Raw genomic sequence first — 22694 nt, 5'->3', positions numbered from 1 at the left:
TCTTTTTAGTCCAAGCATTTATTCTCTTGCCTGAATCTGGTACAAAGTCATGGTAGTGTGTTCTATACACTCTGCTAAATCTGGGGTCCCTGCTTTCTACATCTGAGAGACAGAAGAGATACAGCTGCATTGTTTTTTGACAGATTTACCACCAGTAGAGAAATATCATGGATTTTGTATGTCCAATGAAAACTTCATTACATTTTAGTCTAGTTTTAGTCATCTTGATGAAAACTTAACCTAGTTTTTGGTCAGTTTTGTTCATCACAGGTCTATTTTTGTTAGTTTTAGTCTAGTTTTTGTCATGGAATAAAAGACTGTCGACAAATAGTTTTAGTCATAGTTTTAGTCAATGAAATTAACACAGATTCAGCAACATAAAACTGACATTTCATTTATTTTTTCCTGTTTCAAATGTAAACCTGATCTTCTTAAAATTGTATGCTTTTATTTTGTAATATTATTATGGGTGGGCTCATTGGAGTGTGTATGTTTGAAGGGGGCTGGTGCTAATGCAGCAGATCCCACATGCATCTATTGATTATTAAATGGCATCTGGGGAGGGCCCATTTAGTGGCCCCTTTCAGGGGCCCAAACATTTCTTGAGGTGGGCTGGCCCCAGAAACAAAGTTTTATAACTTTTAAGCAATATGCTTGAGAATTGTCAAAAACAGCAATGCAACACTTCAGAGAGGCAAGGTGCAATCACCCTGGAAGTCTGCAATTATAGCAATTTGAGTAAATATAATTAGTTACTTTTCCTCCTGTAAATGTACAGTAAAGTGACTTTTATAGGCTTCATAGCTAATACATAATTTAAACTGAAGTTTGAAACAAATTTAAGTCATGTCTTGCACCTTACCAGTTTGTCCATTGGGTGTCAGCATTGCTCTTTAAAAACTCTACGTTGACCGTCTAATACACCTACACCAAAGAAAGTAGGCTGAAATATAACAGGCTGGGTTTAATTATAAAAAGTGAAAGTCATGAATGTTTTAATATGTTACATATTGCTTTATTCCTTCCCCAGGTTTTGACTTTTTCTCCCTTGGATGATTGAAACTGTATCATCAATGTCTGCAATTCTCTCATCTGATTGTCAACAGCCTATTGAAGAGGAAACAACCTGCAACAGGGAGTAAGTCCAGGTTAAAATAAGAGTGGATGACTGATGTGAAGACAGATAAGTGCATATCAGAAAGTCTGCAGGAAATAATCACTGAGCAAAGAAGCATGAAGGGTGACTCCGGCACACAGCGTCTCCCTCTTCAGTGGAGAAGTATTCATTTCACTGCATCTCTCACCCACCCTGTCTCCTCTCTCTCTCTCTCTCTCTCTCTCTCTCTCCCTTTCTCCTCCTTTCCCATCTCTGCCACTGCTGGTATCACACTCTCTCCACTTGTTTTCTATCTTCCTCTTCTGAGCTTGATCTGTCCCTTGCTGACATTTTTTTTTAAAACCTCCCTCATCTCTCCCTATTTCTCTGTCTTCCTCACTTTCTCTGAGAATAGAGAGGAATGCAGTATGTGGCAGGCTGTGGCTCTTTGGCTGTTGATACTTTCGACTCTGCTTCGGGGTGAGTGACTGTCATTGGTATCTGTGCATGAACAAGTGTTTTCTGCGTGTACCTAATATTCTTTGCGTGCTTTTTCATGTTGATGCACCTGGGTATTTTGTTCCTAATTACTGTGATCACACTGGCTTAGTTTGGCATGGAAAGCTTGTCTGTTAGTAGGCAGAGATGCAGAAATATGTTTAATTTTCAATATCAATGGAAAATATATCATTTTTACTCCATAGATAGATAGATAGGTAGATAGATTGATAGAGTCAGAGATACATAGATTGATGCATAAGATGATAGAAAGAGATGGGTGATAATGAGGTTGTTGGGGGGTAATTTACTATGACTGGATATTACACTGGGGCTATTAATCTGAATTATACCATCTGTACCTCCATATTGATGATAATAAAGGCCTTGTTAGTGAAAATTGATTTGACACTATGCTCTAAGTGCATAAATCCTGGACAGTTTTGCGCTGCATTTGGTTGTAGGCACACTAAAAACTATAATTTTTGTAAGTCGGCATGCCTTTTGCAGCTTTTTTGCTTTGATTTGATCCAAATGGACACTAGTTAGATAGAAGTATTCCTCATTGAGATTTAAAAATCTCTTTTTTAGTGAAGCCCTGACCAAAATAAAACACTAAGTTTCACAATGAGAACAAACAGTTGAGCAACAAGCAATGAAATATGTCAGGCAATACAATTTGCAGCCTTCAGCTGTGAAACTTTTATTGTCCAGACAGATGCAACACTCATCTTTAAGATGACTCTGTAGCTCAGATCAAGATGATGGAGCAAAAATTTGAAAGCTTCTTTTGCCAAAGACTGAGCAAGTTTGTGGCGTTTCATATTTGATGTGCCCCTGGGATTGAAGGTTACAGCTACTGGCAGTTTTATGATTCAGTAATGAACATAAGAAGGTGAGCCGCTAAGAAGGTGTACCTATGTTCATTCCTTCTTTTGTTCAGGACGACAAACCTCCTTTCATATTGAAGATGCAATAATGCGTGCAGGAACTCAAGTCCTCATTAGAGTTATTTAAAGAGCATGGTACCTTTTAAACTTGTTCTGAGCGCTTTCTACCTTCCACATCAAAGAGATTGCCTCATGCAGAATGAATCAAGAGTGAATCCAAGCAGGAGTTATAGGGCCAAGAATGACAGAGACTGTTGCCCGCTCTCATTGTCGTGAGTGCTGTGTGTGTCTTTCTGGGGTGTTTCAGTGTTTAATAGCCTCACTATTTCCTTCGTAGAATAGAAGTGACATTTTTATGGCTGTGGAAAGACTCCGACTGTCTGCTGATGATCAATCAGAGATGTAATTGATTAGGTGGAGGACCATTCTTCTTCTCTTTTCTCCTGTTCACTCTGTATTCTCTTCTCTTGTCCGCTCTGTCTCTCTGTTTTTGTAGAAGTGACCCCCATCTTTAAACCATTACCTTTCTGCTCTCAAAGCTTCATGTTTTGTTTTATCTTTAACGGAGTGTGTTCACTATCCTTCTATCATTGGAATCTTCTGTTTTATTCACCTGGCCTGTGATTTCTGCACCACTTCTTCTCCCACTGCCCCTCCTCACTGCTTTCTCCTCTGATATGGCTTTGTGTCTATCGCTTTCTTCTCTTGACCTTTTTTTTCTGAAAAGACTCCCCTGCATTAACACCCTGCTTCAGTGTCGCTGCAGGGTCCTCACCAGCGCTTTCTGCTGCGGGAGCTGCTGAGAGACTACAACCCTATGGAGAGACCAGTGGCCAACGACTCCCAAACTCTAACTGTTCAGTTCTCCTTCACTCTGATGCAAGTCATGGATGTGGTATGCAAAGCTTCTGTGGAGAACATTCAGTTAGTTTAGGACTATGCATCCCCTGTAGATTCAGCAATACCTCTGTCTTTTTGTTGATCTTGTATTGTGCATGTCAGTAGTTTTTTTCTGCCCTCAGATCTCACTCTGCTGCCTTTGAACAGTCAAAGAAATCACTCACTATGGATCTTTCTAGTGCAAAATGTAGAAAAAAAAGCTGTTTCAGCAAATCTGGACACTTACACATCAACTCATTCTACAGACATTAAATCATACTTTACAGAAATAATACATTTTCTTCCAGTCACTGCTTTTGAGGTCATACAGAGGCATTGTTTTTCATTTCAGTTTGATTTATAACTGGATGAAAGTTTGTTATAGGAGCCTTTAGCTCGATTAGATAAAATTGTTAAAAAAAAACAGGTTTTGCATCAGAGAAGAAATATTATCAGAAGAAAGTAAATGATCTTTAGCTTGTACAATCAATTAAAAACTAAACATAGTAACAAAAATACACTGTTAAGGCAGAGTGTAAATTCTACCACCAGAGGGCTCTCAATCAAAACAATAAAAAAGATGGCGTGTCTACGCCACTGTTTTCGTTCCATAGATGAATTTCATATGGAAATCAAGAAAAGCTGTTAAAAGTTGCACTCCTAATTTTCCCTGAGACTGCAGTGCAGACCAGAAAGGCCCCTTTTGACAGCCTTTCTTCTTCATCATGTGATATTCATGCCTTATGGAGTGCAGTTTTTGTTGAATCAGAATCTGAATCAGAGTCAGAAGCTCTTTATTGTCCCACAAAGGGAAATTAGTGTTGCAGCAGAGGCACACAAAAGACAAGGTACACAAGTACAACATCAGCAGTAAGAATAAGACCCAGTTAAAAGCCCGAAAGTCAGACATAATAAAAACAACACAATATAAGAAACACCATACACATACACAAAATCACTAACAAAAGTTTAGTCCAGAGCTCATACCAAAAATGGAAAATTACTACCAAGTAATGCAAAAATTGCAATGTGGGGATGTGCAAATGAGCAATAACAGTGCAAGAAGAACAAGAGCAACCTAAGGGCTAACTGCCATTAGATAAATAAATTGCACTGGGGATAAATGAGACCTGTAGTGTTTTAGTCCTCCTCATAGGAGCCCTAAAATGACAGCCTGAGGGCAAAAGCTCAAACTCACTCTGAGGTGGATGATTAGGACAATCCAGAAGAGCATTAGCCCTCCTCAGGACCTGTCTGTTACAAAAAGACATCACCCCAGCCTGCTGACTTCCTGAGATTCTTCCAGCAGTTTTAACAAGACTACCAAGACAATTCTTATTGGACAAGTTCAGGTCTCCAAACCATGCAACAATACAAAAGGTTAGAGCAGATTTAATAACACTTCTGAGAGAGTCATGATCTCAGAAGAAACATGGAAGGTTCTCATTTTTCTCAAAAAGAACAACATTTGCTGAGCCCTCTTGGAGGTGACATCAACATGGGGTTCAAAACACAGCTTATTATCGAGGACCACAACCAGATATTCTGATTCTGATTCTGATTTTGTGCAAACATTGTCACACAAAACAGCTTGGCCATTTTGCTGCAAAAGAACTGCAAAAATGATATTTTCCAGACATTTCTGAGGCTGGACAAAGGGGACATATTTTTTGGGGGGGCTGTTTAATTTCTAGTCGTTAAATGTTGCTTTTTTGATGAATAAATAATGGAAAATGGTTAAAATATACTTGTTGCCTTGAGGCAACACCGTACCATTAAGGAAAACTGCAAACACTGTACTGTTATGGATTCACAATGGTGTTGAATAGTGTTTAATTCAAGACAAGAAGTAAGCATGGGAGGTAGGCAGAGCTGAGCAGCACATTTCTAGCCTACAGAGTGTAGAAAGGTTTCTACATTGCTTAGACCAGTAGTTCTCAAGTGGTCTTGCCTCAGAACCCTGCTCCTTAATGAGCAATCGTGACAAAAATTTCAGATTTTATTTTTTATTTTTTTCTTCCAACCAGTTTTAATTAATGAAACATAGTGATGTTTGGACCTCAGTCCTGATAATTACTTTTGAAAAATTAAAAAAGTTCAGGGGTTCCTTTTGAGTGACAGTAACAGTCCCAGAGAATATTACCAGAAGCCCCTGGGGCACCCACAGAAAACTCCACAACACTGAGGAGAATTTACTCTAAGTTTTCTTTAAAAAAAAAAAAAAAGTTTACAAGGTAAATTCCTATAACAATTTCAGGTCAAGGTCATTCCTTTCTACCCAGATGCAGTTTGGCAAGCATGATGTGACAACAGAAATGCCTGTCATTGGTTGCCAAGAGGATAGTATGACAAAATAATATGGTGACTAATACTAAGCTAGTGGAATAAATGATTAAAAAATGGATTAAAAATGGATAAAGTTCCAGGTTCTCTAGAAAAGCTGCTGTAAGAGCTACAAAGGCACAGGTGGCATCATTAGAACAGCAACAATGGAGGGCTTCAGTGGGAAAAAATAAGTGGCCACAATTTATGGTTCAGAAGTTATGAAACTTTAAATAACCTGCATCTCTTGTCATATATGACAACATCAGGCTCATACGCTTAAACCACAAAAGAAAACTAGAAAAGCACTCAGAGAGTTCCATTAGCCCTGTCTCCCAATAGTGAAGAATCCTTAAAACATTCCTGGATCCAGACAGTGATCTGGATCACTCCCAAAATCTAATTTGCTGATTACTCCCTCCTCGGTGGGGCAAAGCACTGGCTTCGCTATGTTTGGAAGTCATGGCAGAGGGTGAATATTCCTCTATTCCTCCCAGCATTGTGAGTATTCTCGCTACAATTCGCTGCCTTTCTCTCTGTTACGCTCCGACTTGTCTCCTCGACCGGGCATGCATCTTTCAAACTCTATAAACTCTAAAACTTTGAATAAGTTACTCATGTCCGCCATCTCCTGGTGTAAAGTGGGGACATCGCAGACCTATTAGCCCTATCTCCCAATAGTAAAGAATCCTTTAAAAAATTCTTTGATCCAGACGGTGATCCAGATCAGTCCCAAAATCTAATCAGTTCTTCCTTATGCCATTTCTGACATTTCCTGAAAACTTCATGAAAATCCATCCATGACTTTCTGAGTTATATTGCTAACAAACTAACAAACGAACCCACAAACCCCCCCGATCACATAACCTCCTTGGTGGAGGTAATAAAAGTGCGTCATAGACCTCATTGATCATTTCTTTCCTTGCACATATACAATACCCACTGGAAACAGCTCCGCGCAAAACGCTTGGGTCCCGACCCACCAGTTGAGAACCAATGGCTTAGACAGGAGCTACATAATTAACATAAACATGAATGAAGATACAGCAACAGAAAATGTTTGAGGTAAAATAAGTATGCAGCATATATACACATACATATCTTAGGCCAGTGGTTCCAGGCCTTTTTCTCTGGAGCCTCCTGTCTTGTATCTAATAAAAGCTGGGCTATTTTATTTCTAAAAAGGGGGGGAAACTGTGCCCTCTAAGGACCAAAACAAAGAAGGTGAAACATTGTTGTTAAAAATAAACATATCTTTTAAATGTTTCATTAATAAAATCCCAAAAGAATGGATGTCTGTAGTTCTTACCAAAGACCTTTGTGTAAACTTTACACTAAGCTAGTTATAATGATATAAGTTAATATGTGCAAAGCCAATTTTGACAACCTCTGAGCAACCTTTGCCCTCTCCCCCAGGATCCTAGGTTGGGAATCAATGACATACAGTAGACTCAGTTATTGAGAGGCTTCTGGCTGCAGACCTCTATGGTGGGATGTTGTGGACTCATGTGTTGCAGAGCTCTACAGTAGGGAGACCTTGACCATGGGGTGGGAATAGGTGAACTAAACCATGTTTGGCTTCATTAGTTTGTGGTGTGTTATTTTATATTCTCTCCCTCTCCCCCTAACCCTAACTGTAATCTTTAGGGTTCAGGTGCCTAAACCTCTTTGGGTTTTCCTTAGTTTGTGTTGTGTTAGATTTAGATTTATCCGGCTCAGTAAAATTTCCAGTTTTATTCATAAAATTCTGCTGTTGTGAAGCATAGCCGCTTACTATAACCTCTGACAGCGAGCATAAAAATATGTCATTCAGTAGGACATTCTGGTTTCGGCTTGGGTTCTGTGTGTCACTTCCTGTCCCACGGGCAATGTTGCGCCGCCATAGCCATCTGCAGCCAGATCCTCTTGCAGTCATTTGTAAATCAAAAAATTAGAATACACATTTCAGAGTAAAAATTGACATATGGTATTTAAAGCTACAAAGAGAAGATATTGAAAGTTGGTGTTTCTAGACAGACACTTGTACATATAACCCTCTATAGTAGATAATTATATTACATCTCTGCTTTCATTTTTGCTCTGTAAGGATGAAAAGAACCAGATCATCACTACAAATGCCTGGCTGCAGATGGTGAGTTTATTGAATAACTTTAAGTAATATTGACTTTTCTTTTTTAGTGCACATCTATTTTATGCATTCCTTGCATTTTTTATGCAAGCTCAGCTAAACAGAACAATCTCAGGTGATGTATTACATTTTTATGATAATGGACATTTCAGAGTAGGAAGATTTTCCAAGTCACAGATTCCTTCATTTTTGAAATGTCTTATAGTAGGAAAAAAATGAGAATTTAGCTTTCTGCTTCATTTTATAAAGTCATCATATTACCAAGGTTAAATACACAGTATTAACAAATTCATAAAGTTACACCTTGCACTGGACACACTGCAGCATAAAATTCACTTTGTATAGGATTCACAACATGTGAGCACACTTCAGGAGCTCCACATTCACACACTCAGCTATGCACACACACACACAGCTGTTCAGCCCAATCAACTCTGGCTGCACCTGTTTGTTTCCCCCTTGTGCCTCTGTCACTTCTTCCAATGGTGTATCAGGGGCCAGACTCCTTCACTCATCATCCTGTCTCTGTGCGATATACATTGCAGATAAGACAGTACAGGAGCATTAATACCCCACCTTCAAATGGCAGTCTATAAGCACCATCAGACCTGTATGAGATATAGTGTGTGAGGGGGACCCCCAGAGCAGTTAAAGTGAATTTGCAACATAGAAAGTATGATTTAGATCATATGTAAAACCTGTGTTGTGCTCATGTCCCCCAGCAGTGGTACGACCACTACCTCCAGTGGAACCAGTCTGAGTATCCTGGAGTTAAGAACCTCCGTTTTACTCCTGATCAGGTCTGGACGCCTGATATTTTACTTTATAACAGGTAAGTTTAGAAAAACATACACACATATTCAGAGTTGTTTCTGCTGCTGAGCTCTAAACTCTATCTCCTCCTTGTGCTGCTTTCCTTCAGCGCTCATGATAAGTTTGATGCAACCTTTAAGACCAATGTGCTGGTTAACTCCAGTGGCTTCTGTGAGTATTTACCTCCAGGTACGTTCTTAAAAAATACTTTCAATCCAAACTGCATCTTTAGTCATTTTAGTCCAGTTGCAGAAAATCCATCTAAAAGTGTCTGCAGCAATCAAATATTTTCCTCATCACAAACTTCCTGATTGTTGCATACTGGACAAAACATCTTTGATCAAATTAAATTCTTATCCTATCTCAAGATGGTTTATTCCACTTTGATATTAACATCTCTGTTTTTTCAGGAATATTTATCAGCACATGTAATGTGGATGTGCGATGGTTCCCCTTTGACATCCAGCGCTGTGAGCTGAAGTTCGGCTCGTGGACGTTTGACGGCTGGCTGCTGGACATCCAGATGAAGGAGGCAGACGTGTCAGGGTACATGCCTAATGGGGAGTGGGACCTGCTGGGTAAGGCAGGATTTTGACCCTCATAATCACAAACGGTGTTGCTTGGTAACAGTGCTTACATTAGTGCTGTGTTGTATCCGAGCTGTGAAGATATAGAGATGTATTCGATTTTTATGTAGATGTGCAATTAGTCAGAGTGTTCTTTTAAAGCTGATGAAAATGAGATTGAAAATTCAGCATCAATACACTGTTAGCATGGATATTTTTATATTCTACCACCACATGCCACTGCAGTTTAATTTGAAGAAAACAAAGAAATATGTCTTATGTCCCTGAACTTGCAGGCAGTTTTTCATAGAGTGAATTGTTTCCCACTTGTGTTTTTTTTTCCCATCTATATTCAATAACATTCAAGCAAGAGGCACTGAGACAGTTTCATTTTCTCTCTATCATAGCTGTTACTTGGGCACTCTAAATTATAAGATTAAATAACGTACTAGTTACAGCAGCTCAAGAGTGAAGACATGAAAGAAGAACCAAGTTTTAATATCAACAAATACACAAAGTCTACTAAAAATCTTTACAGCAACAATTACTTTGATTATGATTATAATACAGACTCTGCATACACCTTTAACTTAAAGACTCATCTGTCAAGGATGTAAAATGTGCCTAGTGTTCAGCAGTTTCTATGTATGACTGTGAATCAGGGCCACTCTAAAAAGTAAAAAGACAAAGGATCTGTTACTTTAAAGAAAAACAGACATTTTCTGAGGTTATAGAAATTTATGAGAAACCAGACTCAGATTTTTTTGTTAATTTAGTCATAAAGTAATGAGTTAAAAAATAATAATAAAAATGTTGCATATTTACAAGAACAAAAACTTTGATTTTTTGAGATTATAAGGTCAAAAATGATCTATTGTGTGGAAGAAAGATGTAGCTGCTTTTTTATCTTGCATAAGCATTACAGTCTGAATCTAATCTAAATACACTTTGACTGCACAACTGTTTGAATTTTAGCAGCTATTTTTAATTTTAGTCTTAGTCCTTAGATGAAATACTTTTGAGTTTTAGTCACATTTTAGTCTTTTTGGTTTTACTCTAGTTTTAGTTGGTGAAAACTTAACAACATTTTAGTCTAGTTTTAGTCCATAAAAAGTCCTCACATTGTAGTCTTCACTTTTAGTCCAAGCATTTATTTTCTCGCCTTAATCTGGGACAAAATCATGATAGTGTGATCTATGCACTCTGCCAGAGGGGTCCCTGCTTTTTCAAGCTGAGAGGCAGAATAGCTACAGATGCATTGCATTGTGACAGATTTACCCACAGTGGAGAAATATCACAGATTTAGAATGTCTGACGAAAACTACATTACATTTTAGTCTAGTTTTAGTAATCTAGATGAAAACTAAAGTTATTTTTGGTCAGTTTTATTCATCACAGTTCTATTTTTGTTAGTTTTAGTCTAGTTTTAGTAATCTAGATGGAAACTTAAGTTATTTTTGGTCAGTTTTAGTCATCACAGATCTATTTTTGTTAGTTTTAGTCTAGTTTTTGTCATGAAAAAAGGGCACAAGCATTTTTAGTTATAGTTTTAGGCAACGAATTGAATGGAGGTGGCTGGGGTGGAGGAGGGTTGCAGCGTCCACACTGAAACAACAGGCTAACTGCAGAAGAAAGGATGACTGATTTAAAATATGACAGCTGCATGATGATTGGTCAAACGAGGTTGTGGCAGGATCTGATAAGCTTAAAACATAAGAGAGTGAACACCCATAATCAGCTGATCACAAAAGTGGGAGAGTGATTGAGTGGAGAAAGGTAGAGATATGAACGAGTGGTGACCAATGAATGAGTAGAAACAGTCTTTTGCTGAGCTCTATTTTCATCTGCATACACTTTATGGGCAAGTAACCATGTACAGTCACTTCACTGACCATGACTTTCACCATAATAACGAAAAATATCACAAAAAAAGATTTAAACAAAAGTTAAAAAAAAAAACTACTAGGATGTTCAATATTCTAAATTTCAAATTCTAAATTTCCAAAAATTTCAACGAGTGCCCTATGAAGACTTTAACTAAAAAAACAGATTTTGATTTGTTATTTATACACATATAAAATAATGATTAATGTTAATAAAGCATAAAATATGTATAAGCAAGAATTTATAGAGGTGTATATAATATCACTGTTGTATTTCTGTGTCCCTCCCTGTCTCCTCAGAGGTTCCTGGAGGGCGTCATGAAGTTTTCTATGACTGCTGTGCAGAACCGTATCCAGATGTTACCTTCGTGGTGACCTTAAGGAGAAGGACTTTATTTTATGCCCTCAATCTGCTCATCCCCTGTGTGCTCCTCTCCTCCATGACCCTCTTGGTCTTCCTGCTCCCCGCCAACTCAGGAGAGAAGATCAGCCTGGGTGAGGAATAATAACAGAGTGAGAGGGATGAGAGATGGTGTCACATATAGAGAGGTTTAATATGTGAAAATGGAAAAAAAAGAATTTGCATCTGCTGCAAGATGAAATGTATTTTTAGCTGCATAGTCTTGTGGCAGCATGGGGTTATTTAACTCGTTTAATGCGTCTTTTACAATCTCTCTCTATAAACATCTCTCAATCAGCGGTGCAGTGTTTTTGACAAGTAGGTGAAGATGAGGAGAAGCATGACAAAGACAAAAACAGAACAAGCGAAAGGAAAGATGAGAAAGACTAAAAATCGAATGAGTTCTCCTCTGGGTGTCACAAAGACAAACGATCGAAGTGAGAAGTCAAGTGCAGCATACCAAAAATAGTTTTCCACAAAATGTACACTTGTACTTTTTCTCTAAAGGATTCTCTCTTCTTTTTCTCTACATCCCACTTCTCCCCGGCGTCCTGTGTCTGCCTGCAGGCATCACTGTTCTGCTCTCTCTCACCGTCTTCATGCTGATGGTTGCAGAGATTATGCCCGCCACTTCAGATTCTGTGCCCCTGATTGGTCAGTTTCATGCTGTCTTTGCAGATGTGTGCATCTTGATGTGGGTTTTATGGTTTTTAAGGGAGACAGAATCCTGATAAATGTGCTCCCCTTCTGTATGTCTGCAGGTCAGTACTTTGCGAGCACCATGGTGATCGTTGGGATGTCTGTGGTTGCAACAGTCATCGTCCTTCAGTTTCATCACCACAGTCCCAACAGTGGAAACATGCCACGCTGGGTGAGTTTTAAAAAAACACACATTTTAGCCATCTAATTCTGAGAAAACCGTGAGTATGAGACTACACTCTCTTCATAACTAATGAAAGGTTTCCAAGACATTTAATTGAAAATAGCTACAATACAAACATGTTCAGATAATAAAACAAAACAATGTTGGTTGTTGCTTTAAAAAACAGTTTTAAAAAAATCACATTTTTGATATCTTTTAAATTACATTGTCACATATCAGTAGTTCCCACAGATTAACTGTATACTTCTCATGGTGCAAAGAGGGTCTATCAGAGCATTTCCACAGCCGGCGCTCCAGTCCGTCAGCGACATGTCCCTGGAGCGCCATTTCGTTCGAGATATGCTGTGGTCTATTTTCAGTGCTTGCTGCTGCCAAACCACGTCAATTCCCATCAATCAGAAAGCTCCAAAAAGGAAGTCACAAGCTTAGAATATCCAGTTCTTTCAAAATACAACACAATGCACGGACTCCCGATCGCATATCATCACTATACAATGGTGTGCACGGCAGTCGCCCCCCCCCCCCCCGGCCCAACTGTTGAAAAACGCATGCTATAGTGCCCTCTTGGGAGCCAAAACACATGCTAAAGTGCCCTCTTGGAGCCAAAACACAAGCTAAAGGGCCCTCTTGGGAGCCAAAACACATGCTAAAGTGCCCTCTTGGAGCCAAAACACAAGCTAAAGTGCCCTCTTGGGAGCCAAAACACAAGCTAAAGTGCCCTCTTTGGAGCCAGAACACACGCTAAAGTGCCCTCCTGGTTGGCAAAACGCACGCTAAAGGGCCCTCTTGGGTGAAGAAAACACACTAAACTCCAGAAGACCATTAGGACCAAGAAATACTATGACACATTACTGATGCAATGACTTTTATGTTGGGCCCTTTTTTGATCTATATTGAGCCAGAACTATATCTCACAGAACCAGTTTGGATTATCTGGTGCTAATATGGTGTTAAAATGCACTAGAATGGGGCACAGGTGGCAGAATGGATAGGGCGTGCACCCCATGCATGCGGGCGGCCTGGGCCCGAATCCAGCCCGGGCCCCCCGACCCCCAAACAACCCACCAGAGGAGATAAGGCATGCAGAATCGATCAATTCTTTTAAATCACTTCTTAAGATTCGTTTTTATAAACTTGCTTTTATGTGATGTTGTCTTCTTATTCCTTCTTATCATTTTACAAATTTCTCCTTCTTTTATTTCCCTTCTTTTATTATCATCATCATTATTATTACGTATTTATTATTAGAGTGTTTAAAATATTTTACTCTTCTTATTGTTTTAGTTCAGGCTGATCTTTCTGGTTTTGTCTTTTTCTTTTTAATGCTTGTATTGCTTTTTAGTGTGCTCATATTTATACTTTACCTTTAGTTTTCCTTTATTAATTTAACTTAATTATTGTTTTTAGTTCTTAATTTTTATCCTTTAATTACTTTTTGAATCTTTGGTCCTGTTGGTCTCAAGTTTTGAAGTTGAGTTCCTGTTTTTTTCCTGCTATTCATGGGTTCCTATGGTGTTGTGTGACACCTTAGTTCTGTTGATGTCTTGGGATGTTTTAGTACTAACCATGTCTCATGATGCCTGGGTAATACTGTTGTTTAGGTATTATAGGTTGGGGTTTTGTTTCATTTAGATTATCCTACCTAAAGTGAAAGTATTAAGTTGAGGGCATTTTATTCAGCACAGTTACTCTTAACAGTTTATCAATACACAGTTGACTGATTTGAGACAATGAGATAGTACATGCCAATCATACAGATAGTGTGAATTTAGACTCTAACAGTGTGAGTCCCTCAGGCTGTAGCAGGAAGAAACATCTTCCACAGACAAAGGAGCTATTGTACCTTCACCCAGGAGACCTAACAACTTCTATTTACCAGTTAAAGTTGTGAATTCTGACTTTTTTTGGCTATTTCTCAGTTCAGTTCTCTGAGCGAGGAGAACTACTCACAGTGCATTTCTGTTTCCAGAGCTGAGCAGTGAGCACAGAGCCGTTTTTCTCTGAGCAGCCATGTTTGTTTTCAGTTTCAGTGGGCAGTTTGTGGTCACTGAATCTATATTTGGTTAGGATCATTCTGTCTTTGCTGTCTCTGACTGAGTGGAGATATTCTATCATCCTATAGTCTCTGTTTAAAGTCAAATAGCAATTTAGCCAAATGCAGGATTTTGTTTTATTTTTCCATTATTCCAAGAATATTTCTATGATTCGTTTATAATTAGTTTAATTATGTGTTTAGCTTTAGAAAAAAATCTGGAATTTAGGTTTGTTTTATGACAGGTCACTGTGTTATGAACCACCAAGCCAAATGTGAGTCACGCAAAACATCTCTAAGTTTGTGAATTTAAGCTTCTAAATCATGAAAAATGAGGCAGTAATGTCTGCTTTAGGATGTTGGGGGCGTGTTGGATGAATGTGCCAAAGGCACTCCCACTCACAGGAAACACAATCCTGTCTCAAATTTAAAGACTTCATAACCTGGCTGAAGGAATCATCTGTCTGCTATGCTAGTATTTTACAACCTCTTTTTAAAGCAGTCAGAGAAACAATCACAATTATGTCATGACAGGTATAATTTAGAGCTAAAAAGTCTCAGTTTAGTTTTCTCACCCTGTGTTTTACATTTGAATTATTCCTCATATCTCATTATCTGAGTTATGTGAAGTTATGGCTCTCACCTGTTTATGAGACACCTTTGTTGTTAAGTTGCTGCTAAAAAATAAAAAAACTCAATTTCCCGATGTTGCTCTTCAAAACAAAAGTATTCAATAATGATTACCGTCAGAGGCTTTTATTGGACTGATTTGACAGGAATAGAATGAGTCCATCATCAGAAACTTTTCTAAACTTTAGCATGGATATGCTAACAGACAGGAGGGATTGACTGTTCCTGCTTTGAGAGAGACAAAGCCACAGATGGTTACATTAAACCAACCAGAACTAAAGACATGTGACATATAGGTTAAAACACACCTTCATTAGGTAAAGATGTTTGTTCCTGCTGCATCTGGTTCAAGTGAAAAATAGACAAGCACTCCTGCAATTACTCTGCCCAATGACCTTACAGTGAACTATGGCCAGAGCGCAGGTGGCTGGTTCTGTGCCAGAGCAGAGATAGAAGTCTGTTTTCTGTCACATTTCTTTCTGTTATGAGGCTTTAAATGAGCCGTAGGCCACGGTGGCTGATAGATTTGGCCAATTTACCTCCTCATGAACAAAAACACAGCATTCAGCTGGCTGTTAATTTCCAGTGAAAGCAGTGACATCAGCTTACAACAGACTTTTTAGGGCTGCTCTGGATTTTAGATTGTTGTAGCGTTAGGTGGGTGGGGTAATGCCAATAGCGCCCTGTGATGCCAGTGGGGCGCTATATTTGTCCTGCCCAAATTAAACCTACCCATGAAAGAGGTGAAAAATTTGTAACAGTCTAAATCCAAAATTCAGTCACACATAGATCTCTGCATTTTCACGTTTACAGCAACCTTATTTCCATGTACCAGACAATCCACTTCAAAAATAATGAAGAATACCTTTAAAATAAAGGATCTTAAAGGTGGGGTATTAATGTTTATTGTTTTTAACTTTAAAAAGTTTTACTTTTACCTTCTCAATATATTAACTTATTTTTCTGCCTGACCACTTTTGTGTACCTTTGTCTCCTGAAGAAATCTTACCAACCACACAATAACCCTGACTTATTTGTAAGATTGCTCTACCATCTGGCCTGCTCCTTTTTGTTGTAGTCAATCATATGTTTCGCCATCTCTTGTTCTATGTATTAAACTATTTCAAAAGTAACACATTAGTAACATATAAATCTTTCAAGTTTTTTTTACTAGAAAGTAAATCCAATGTCACAATTAAGATTACTTACAAATGGAAACTATACCACATTGAAGTATACAGAGATGTTGATATGTAGCCCTATTAGCTGATGTCAACAGAAGTCCCACCTTATGACATGGCAAATAGCCAGATTTTTGTGTTTGTTTGTTTGTTTGTTTGTTTGTTTGTTTGGGGGGGGCTTTGGATCCGCCTTTAATCAAAATGAACCGAATAGATAACACCAGGATATAAAAAAAATGTGGTTTTAGAAGCAGACAAGTGTAGATATTCAGTTGACTGGATTTTCTCAGGCAGTCATCCCAAAGTCTTTACAGTAAAAGCTTCAGCCTCCTGCTCTTTAACTGGACTCCGCAGAGGCCAATAGGTCAATGATTATGTAAAAGCTTGTAAGAATTTACTACTTCATTAAAATGGCTCTATGTCTGCTCATGCAATGCTTTTAAAGTTAACATTAGTTTCTTCAGGTTAATTCTGAAAGGAACAGATAGGCAGCCATTGTAGAGCAGCATGATCCTAAGTTGTATTATTATTACATCTTGTAGCTATAGTCTCTGAGTTGTGTTTTATTGCCAGTGCAAAGATTTTTAATTACAGATGAAAACTGTACAGGAATAATGTGAAATTGTGATGAAATAACAGCTTGTGAGAGATTTTCAAGACTCAAACCAAGGGCTTCATTCTGATAAAAGCAAGATGTACAAGCTTACTGATGTATTGATTAAATCTTTGCTGGAATCAAAAAAGACTTTACCAAGATTTAAAGCTGGAGGTCAGATGTTATGTGAAAAGAATAGAAGACTACCTGAGCCTTTTTTGAACAGGTGCCTGTTTTTAAATCACTCCCTGAAACACACATACAAAGCTGCTATTCATTCTTAAATTTAATGTTATTATCTTTATATATTCACTTATTTGAAACAGTCTATTCACTTCATTCATTTTTAAACCTCTACTTAAAATTATTTGCTTCCCAGCTTTTTTCTTCTCCTTATTTTGTCAATTGATTTACTTTCTCAAACATAGAGCCCCTTTTAACTTCAAGTGGAGTATATCTGCATGAATAAAGCATTGATTTTAAGCTGCTATACTTCATTGCCTACAAGGTTGGTTAAAACCATTCAGACATCTTAATGTTTCTTTTGATGAGTTTATTTCAAAACGTTTTAAGTATTGTTGAAGTGCCCAGTGCTTTTATGTGCCAAACTTTCCAGACAGTTGAAGAGTTCATGGCTGAGAAAGCAGCATATAACTGATCTAACAATGACAGAATATCTTTGTGACAGCTGTGTGACAGCCCCATCCCAGCATGTTCACTCTTGTGTATCGAAAAGGACAGGACACAGCAGTTAGTTTAGCCTCGCTCTGTGGAGACAAGTGATCTCTGTGAGTCCATCAATAAATCAATAGACAGACTTTAGCTGTAAAGCTCTTTTCAAAGTTTCATTTTCAAGTTAATGCATCTAAAAGAACTTCACAACAAATAAACTCCAGCTCAACCATCACACAAGCACACTGCATGCAATCCCTGGATGCTTTGCAAGTAGCTCACAACGTTAACTGGGAAGGGCACTTTTAACAGCTTTTCTCCCTCATTGTAAGAAATTCATCCATGAAACCAAAATGCTGTTTAGTGAACATACCACATAAAGGGCAGTCTTTGTTGTTTTTGTTGTTTTGAGTCCTCAGTTCAGAACAAGCCAACAGCGGAGGTGGGCAGAGCCCAGCACCACATCTATACTTGCCATCTTTTGTTATTGTTTTGCTCAAGAACCCCCTTGTGGAAAAATGTATATACTCCCTGTTTATAGCTCAGTCCAGACCAAAAGTTCACCACAGGACAAGTTGAAACTGTTTGTGACACACCACTTCGCAACACTTTAAAAGCCTGTCAGGCTACACTTCTGCGACTAGAGAGGACGCTGCATCATTTCCTTGCAACAACTGGTGACTGGTGAAGAACCTGGGCAACAACTTAGAGACAGATATTTGTATTTAGAGCCTGTAAAAATTAGATTTCCATTTCACATTTATCTGCCTGCAATGTCCATAAACCAGCTGTTTGCAATATGATGAAGTGAACCACAGGCAGCAGCATCAAACAGCATGATTCGAGCTGTGACCACTCAGTTCACACAGCTGCATCTGTTTAATGCAATGTTCTAAAATGGTCTCATTACATTGTGAAAAAAAGAAATTTCAACAGCAGTAGAAAACGTGCATGCATGTTCTTTGTTCTCTAACCAGCGTGTGTCCCTGTGGGTCAGGTACATTTGGTTCTGCTGCAGTGGGTTCCCTGGTTCCTGCGGATGAAACGTCCAGGTGAGGGGTCGGAGCCCACCCTTTCAAACAGCCAGGTGGACTGCCAGAGCAAGACACTGTCCTCCCCTACCACCACCACAACCACCACCACCATCCACACACCACTGCCCTCCATCCTCCCCCAAAGCCTCAACTCCCTGCAGGCCAGCCTGGCCCAGCTCAACCACCCTCTACACCATCAACTACCCCACAGACCTAGCACCCAGGCCACTGTGCACCCTAATTCAGGCCTCAGAGATCCCAGTCCACTCCCTCAGCCAAATGGTCACCTGCTGTATATGGGCTACCAGAGCTTCCAGGCACCTGCAGAGCTGGATCCAGTTCAGAGGAGCAGAAACACAAGTCATGGGAGGGTTAACAGCGGACTGGGTGGAGGAGAAGGAGAAGGAGCAGCAGCAGCAGGAGGAGATACACCTCTCCATCATCACCTCCCATGTTCAAAGTTTGGGAGCCCCCCACAGGAGACTCCTCTTTCCCCAGACCCTGACCCCTCCACCACCTCCTCTGGTCAGTGCGGCCTGGATGCCGCAGCCGGATCATCAAGATCTGCAGTTTCCCACACCATCAGTGGTGTGATTCGTTCTGTTGCCGTGGACAACCAGTTGCAGGCTCTTCTGTCGGAGGTTCAGTTTTTAGTGGAACGTGTGAGGGAGCAGGACCGGCAGCTCAGTCTGGCAGAGCAGTGGCAGTTTGCTGCATCTGTAATCGACCGCCTGTTCCTGGTGGGGTTCAGTGTTTTTAACATCATCTGCACCATTGCTATACTCATGGCTGCACCCAACTTTGGAGAGGCGCTGTCAAAAGATTTCCTCTGACTGATAAAAAGTACTGAGAGTGTGAAAAAAGGATATTACAGGTGAGGATTCAATGGAAGCACAACTGCTGTTAGTTACATCAGGACACACAACAGTTATTACTCATGTTTGGTAATCTGGAGCAAACCATGATTTAGAAACTTTACAACCCACTCTTTCTATGACTTTAAAAGTTTTATGAAAGAGTTAACTCATCACTAAACAAGTCTTGTTCATTCTTTTTGTAATGTTTTCTACTTAAGTTTAACTGGCATGTTTCTTTCTTCTAAAAGGAGACAAACAAGCCCTAGAAATCAGAGAAATTCACTCCTGTATTCTCTCATTAAACATACATCAGAGCATCAAATTTCTCATTGAAATACAGACTTTATACTGTGAAAAACATGTAAAATCAATGTTTTTTTTATTTTTGAATATATAAGGTTGTCAAAATGTGTGCTACTTGATACTGTTTTGATACCATGTGTTTAAGAAGATATAATCTCTGTTATCTTTAGGATTGGTTGTATCAAGAAAAGCCTGAAATCTAAAAAAAAACCTTCAGATCTTCAGTCATGTTTTCATTTAAAGCTGCTGTGATCAATAGGGAGAGCACTGTCTCAGATAAATGTCACAATTTAGACCATGTGCAAGAGTTTGCCAGCCTTACCTGATAGTGCATACAAGGGCTTCTATTTTTGGTGCCATGATACATGAATGAATAATATACTCCATCATTTTTGTTAATTTTTACTAGAATTGTATCACAGTTTAAAAACACGGTATCATGAAAACACTTGTATTATGTGCAACTCAAAATTAATTTTTGGCTGGATTTTCTTTTCTTTTTTAAAGACTGTTTTTCGGCAGTATGCTGTTAATTTCCTCATCTGACGCCTACCCCATAGCCAGGGTGGCCATGTGTATAAAATACATGTGTAAAACCATATTTCTCCTTTATGGTCTTGTAGGCTTTTAAAGCCATAAAGAAGAACGATATTAATTTCAGTCTGTTTCATAACCACATAAAATCACCTGACAGGAGCTTTAAGTGTCACGCTATGTTAAAGTTAGGAGCATGGAATTACAGAGATTTACTAAGGTGGTTTTTGTACAGAGTTCTTAAAATCCAAAGATATGACGAAGATCCTCCGAAAAGCTGGAATGATGCTCTGCATGTAACATAACAGATTCTTCTTCATCAGCTGAAACTATGTTTGGATTTTCAAAACTTTGTTTCATGATGTCCTTAATTAAATAAGAACACCACTGAGGAGGTTATTATTCCATAATTAAAACTGCTGTGAGGAATTTTTGGTTTGCTTTGACTTTGGCGCCCCCAGGGGACAAAACAATAACGCTTATACAAAGGAGATTCAGTTTCCAAAGTTTTGTTATTTAAGAATACAGTACGTAGAGTTTTGCTCTGAAATGTCCACATTAATTAAGATCAAATGACCTTAATTGAGGACTCTCAAATACACTATATCGCCAAAAGTATTTGCTCACCTGCCTTGATTGGCATATGAAATTAAGTGATATCCTATTCTTAATCCATAGGGTTTAATATGACATCAGTCCACCTTTTGCAGCAATAACACACAAATGCTTGTAGAAACAGTCTGCTTGCTTAGGTGTTTGATTTTATACACCTGAGGCCATGGAAGTGAATGGAACACCTGATTTCAATTATTTGGATGGGTGAGTGAATACTTTTGGCAATATGGTGTATTTCCAAATGTTTTCAAGCCTGAAATATTTTTGATTTTTTAAAATAGTTTAAACGGTCCTGTCATGGTGGACGACATTAATCGTGGTCATGAAATCCCTGAATCTCCTGTCCAAAACTTTTGTGTTACTGCAGAGTGTGAACTGCTACTGCAAGCTGCTGTTCTGTTGCTTTATCTCGTTCATGTTGTGTGCTGCAAACTCTAAGGTCCACACTTATTGTCGTCCATTGGCAGCGTGTTCTATCGACCCTCTGTAACACACTTAATCCCCCCTACCCTGTGACCCCCTGTAGCATTGTGGCCCCTCGAGACATCCACAAGTTACATGGAGATCAGACGTGCTGCTTGGCTTTGCTCTTCTTTGTTGCTTACTGCTTGATTTGAAATCAGGACTGTTCAATAAAAATTCCACTTCATAAGGTGTATTTGCTTAATAATAAATTACTGATTTTGTTATATAGATAAATTATAAGGGAGAAAAGATGTTAAGCGTCTTTCGTGTGTAAGGCTATGATGAATTGCAGAATGCTCTCAGAGATCACAGCACAAAAGAAGAAGTAAGGAAATGAGCTGGGCAGAGCCAAGGCCGTCTCTTGTTATCATGTTTTGTTATTGTTTTGATTGAGAGCTTCCTACTGGCAGAATTTCCTAGAGAGGTCTGGCTGCACACCACAGACCTCAGACACCCCCTCTTGCAGGCCACAACGGTGAGACACCATATTTGTCAGGACGGAAGGGATGTAATTTGCAGGTACAATGTTTCAGATTTTTTTTTTTTAACTTCATTCATAAAAAGTTACATTCATGAAATAAGCACAGTGCAAACATTACAGACTGAGTTACATTTCATAAATGAAACAAAAAAAGGTTCACTTTAGCTTTGTTAGCTTTTGATAAAGCTAATATAGCTTCACTAGTTACGTAGTTAATGTTGCTATGTAAGCCGTTGTAGCTAAGTTAGCTTTAGATAAAGCTAAAGGAGCTAAAGCGAGCCACCATTAAGGTCACTACATCTAAAACAGGTCTAGCTTGAACAAACGTAGCAGAATCTAATGATGCTGAGACAGACTTGATTTCTTTGCCTTTAGATACATTAGTTATGTAGCAATGTGACATTAGCTTTGAATTTAGCAAAATTGCTAAGTAACCTAAATAGGTTACGTGGCTAACATAGCTTTGTTAACTTTTTGGCTTTTGATATGGCAACTTGAAGTCAACTTTATTCATCAACAAAGTACGACAGTAACATTTATGAAATACTGCAAACATTAGAGACTCAGCAACATTTCATAAATAAAACAGAAAAAGGTTTGATTTCTAATCAGGGATTTGATTATGTACGAATAGTTTAAGATGTAATTACACAAAAAACAGCTCACTTTAGCTTTGGTAGCTTTGATAAAGCTAATATAGCTTTGCTAGTTGAATAGTTAACATTACTATGTAAGTCAATGCAGCTTCATGAGCTTTAGCTAAAGCTAATAGAGCTACAGTTAGCCACTGTTACCATCACTACTTATAAAACAGGTCTAGTTTTAGCAAATGTAGCAGATCTTATAAAGCTGAAACAGATTTGCTTTACATATCTTAGTTATGTAAATATATTACATTAGTTTAAGATTAAGCTATGTAGCTACCTAACCCACATAG

The 22694-nt window shown here is 38.6% G+C and overlaps 1 protein-coding gene across 2 annotated transcripts; it reads left to right on the top strand.

Moving 5' to 3' along the window:
* Positions 1 to 1479: 1479 nt before the first annotated feature.
* On the top strand, positions 1480 to 20802 carry LOC121513806 (neuronal acetylcholine receptor subunit alpha-7-like). 2 transcript variants are annotated; one of them, XM_041793782.1, is made up of 10 exons: positions 1480 to 1576; positions 3240 to 3379; positions 7772 to 7816; positions 8539 to 8645; positions 8736 to 8815; positions 9037 to 9204; positions 11376 to 11570; positions 12043 to 12129; positions 12237 to 12346; positions 18466 to 20802. In XM_041793782.1, the coding sequence occupies exons 1-10, from the start codon at positions 1525 to 1527 to the stop codon at positions 19333 to 19335; spliced, it is 1854 nt and encodes a 617-aa protein (XP_041649716.1). In that variant the 5' UTR covers positions 1480 to 1524; the 3' UTR covers positions 19336 to 20802. The 2 variants fall into 2 exon arrangements, with proteins under 2 accessions (XP_041649716.1, XP_041649715.1); XM_041793781.1 differs by having other exon boundaries at positions 8536 to 8645.
* Positions 20803 to 22694: the final 1892 nt, after the last annotated feature.

The sequence above is a fragment of the Cheilinus undulatus genome, linkage group 8, assembly GCF_018320785.1.
Source record: "Cheilinus undulatus linkage group 8, ASM1832078v1, whole genome shotgun sequence".
Classification (NCBI taxonomy): Eukaryota; Metazoa; Chordata; class Actinopteri; order Labriformes; family Labridae; genus Cheilinus; species Cheilinus undulatus.
Note: the sequence above shows the minus strand (reverse complement) of the source record. Positions and strands in the feature narration are given on the sequence as shown.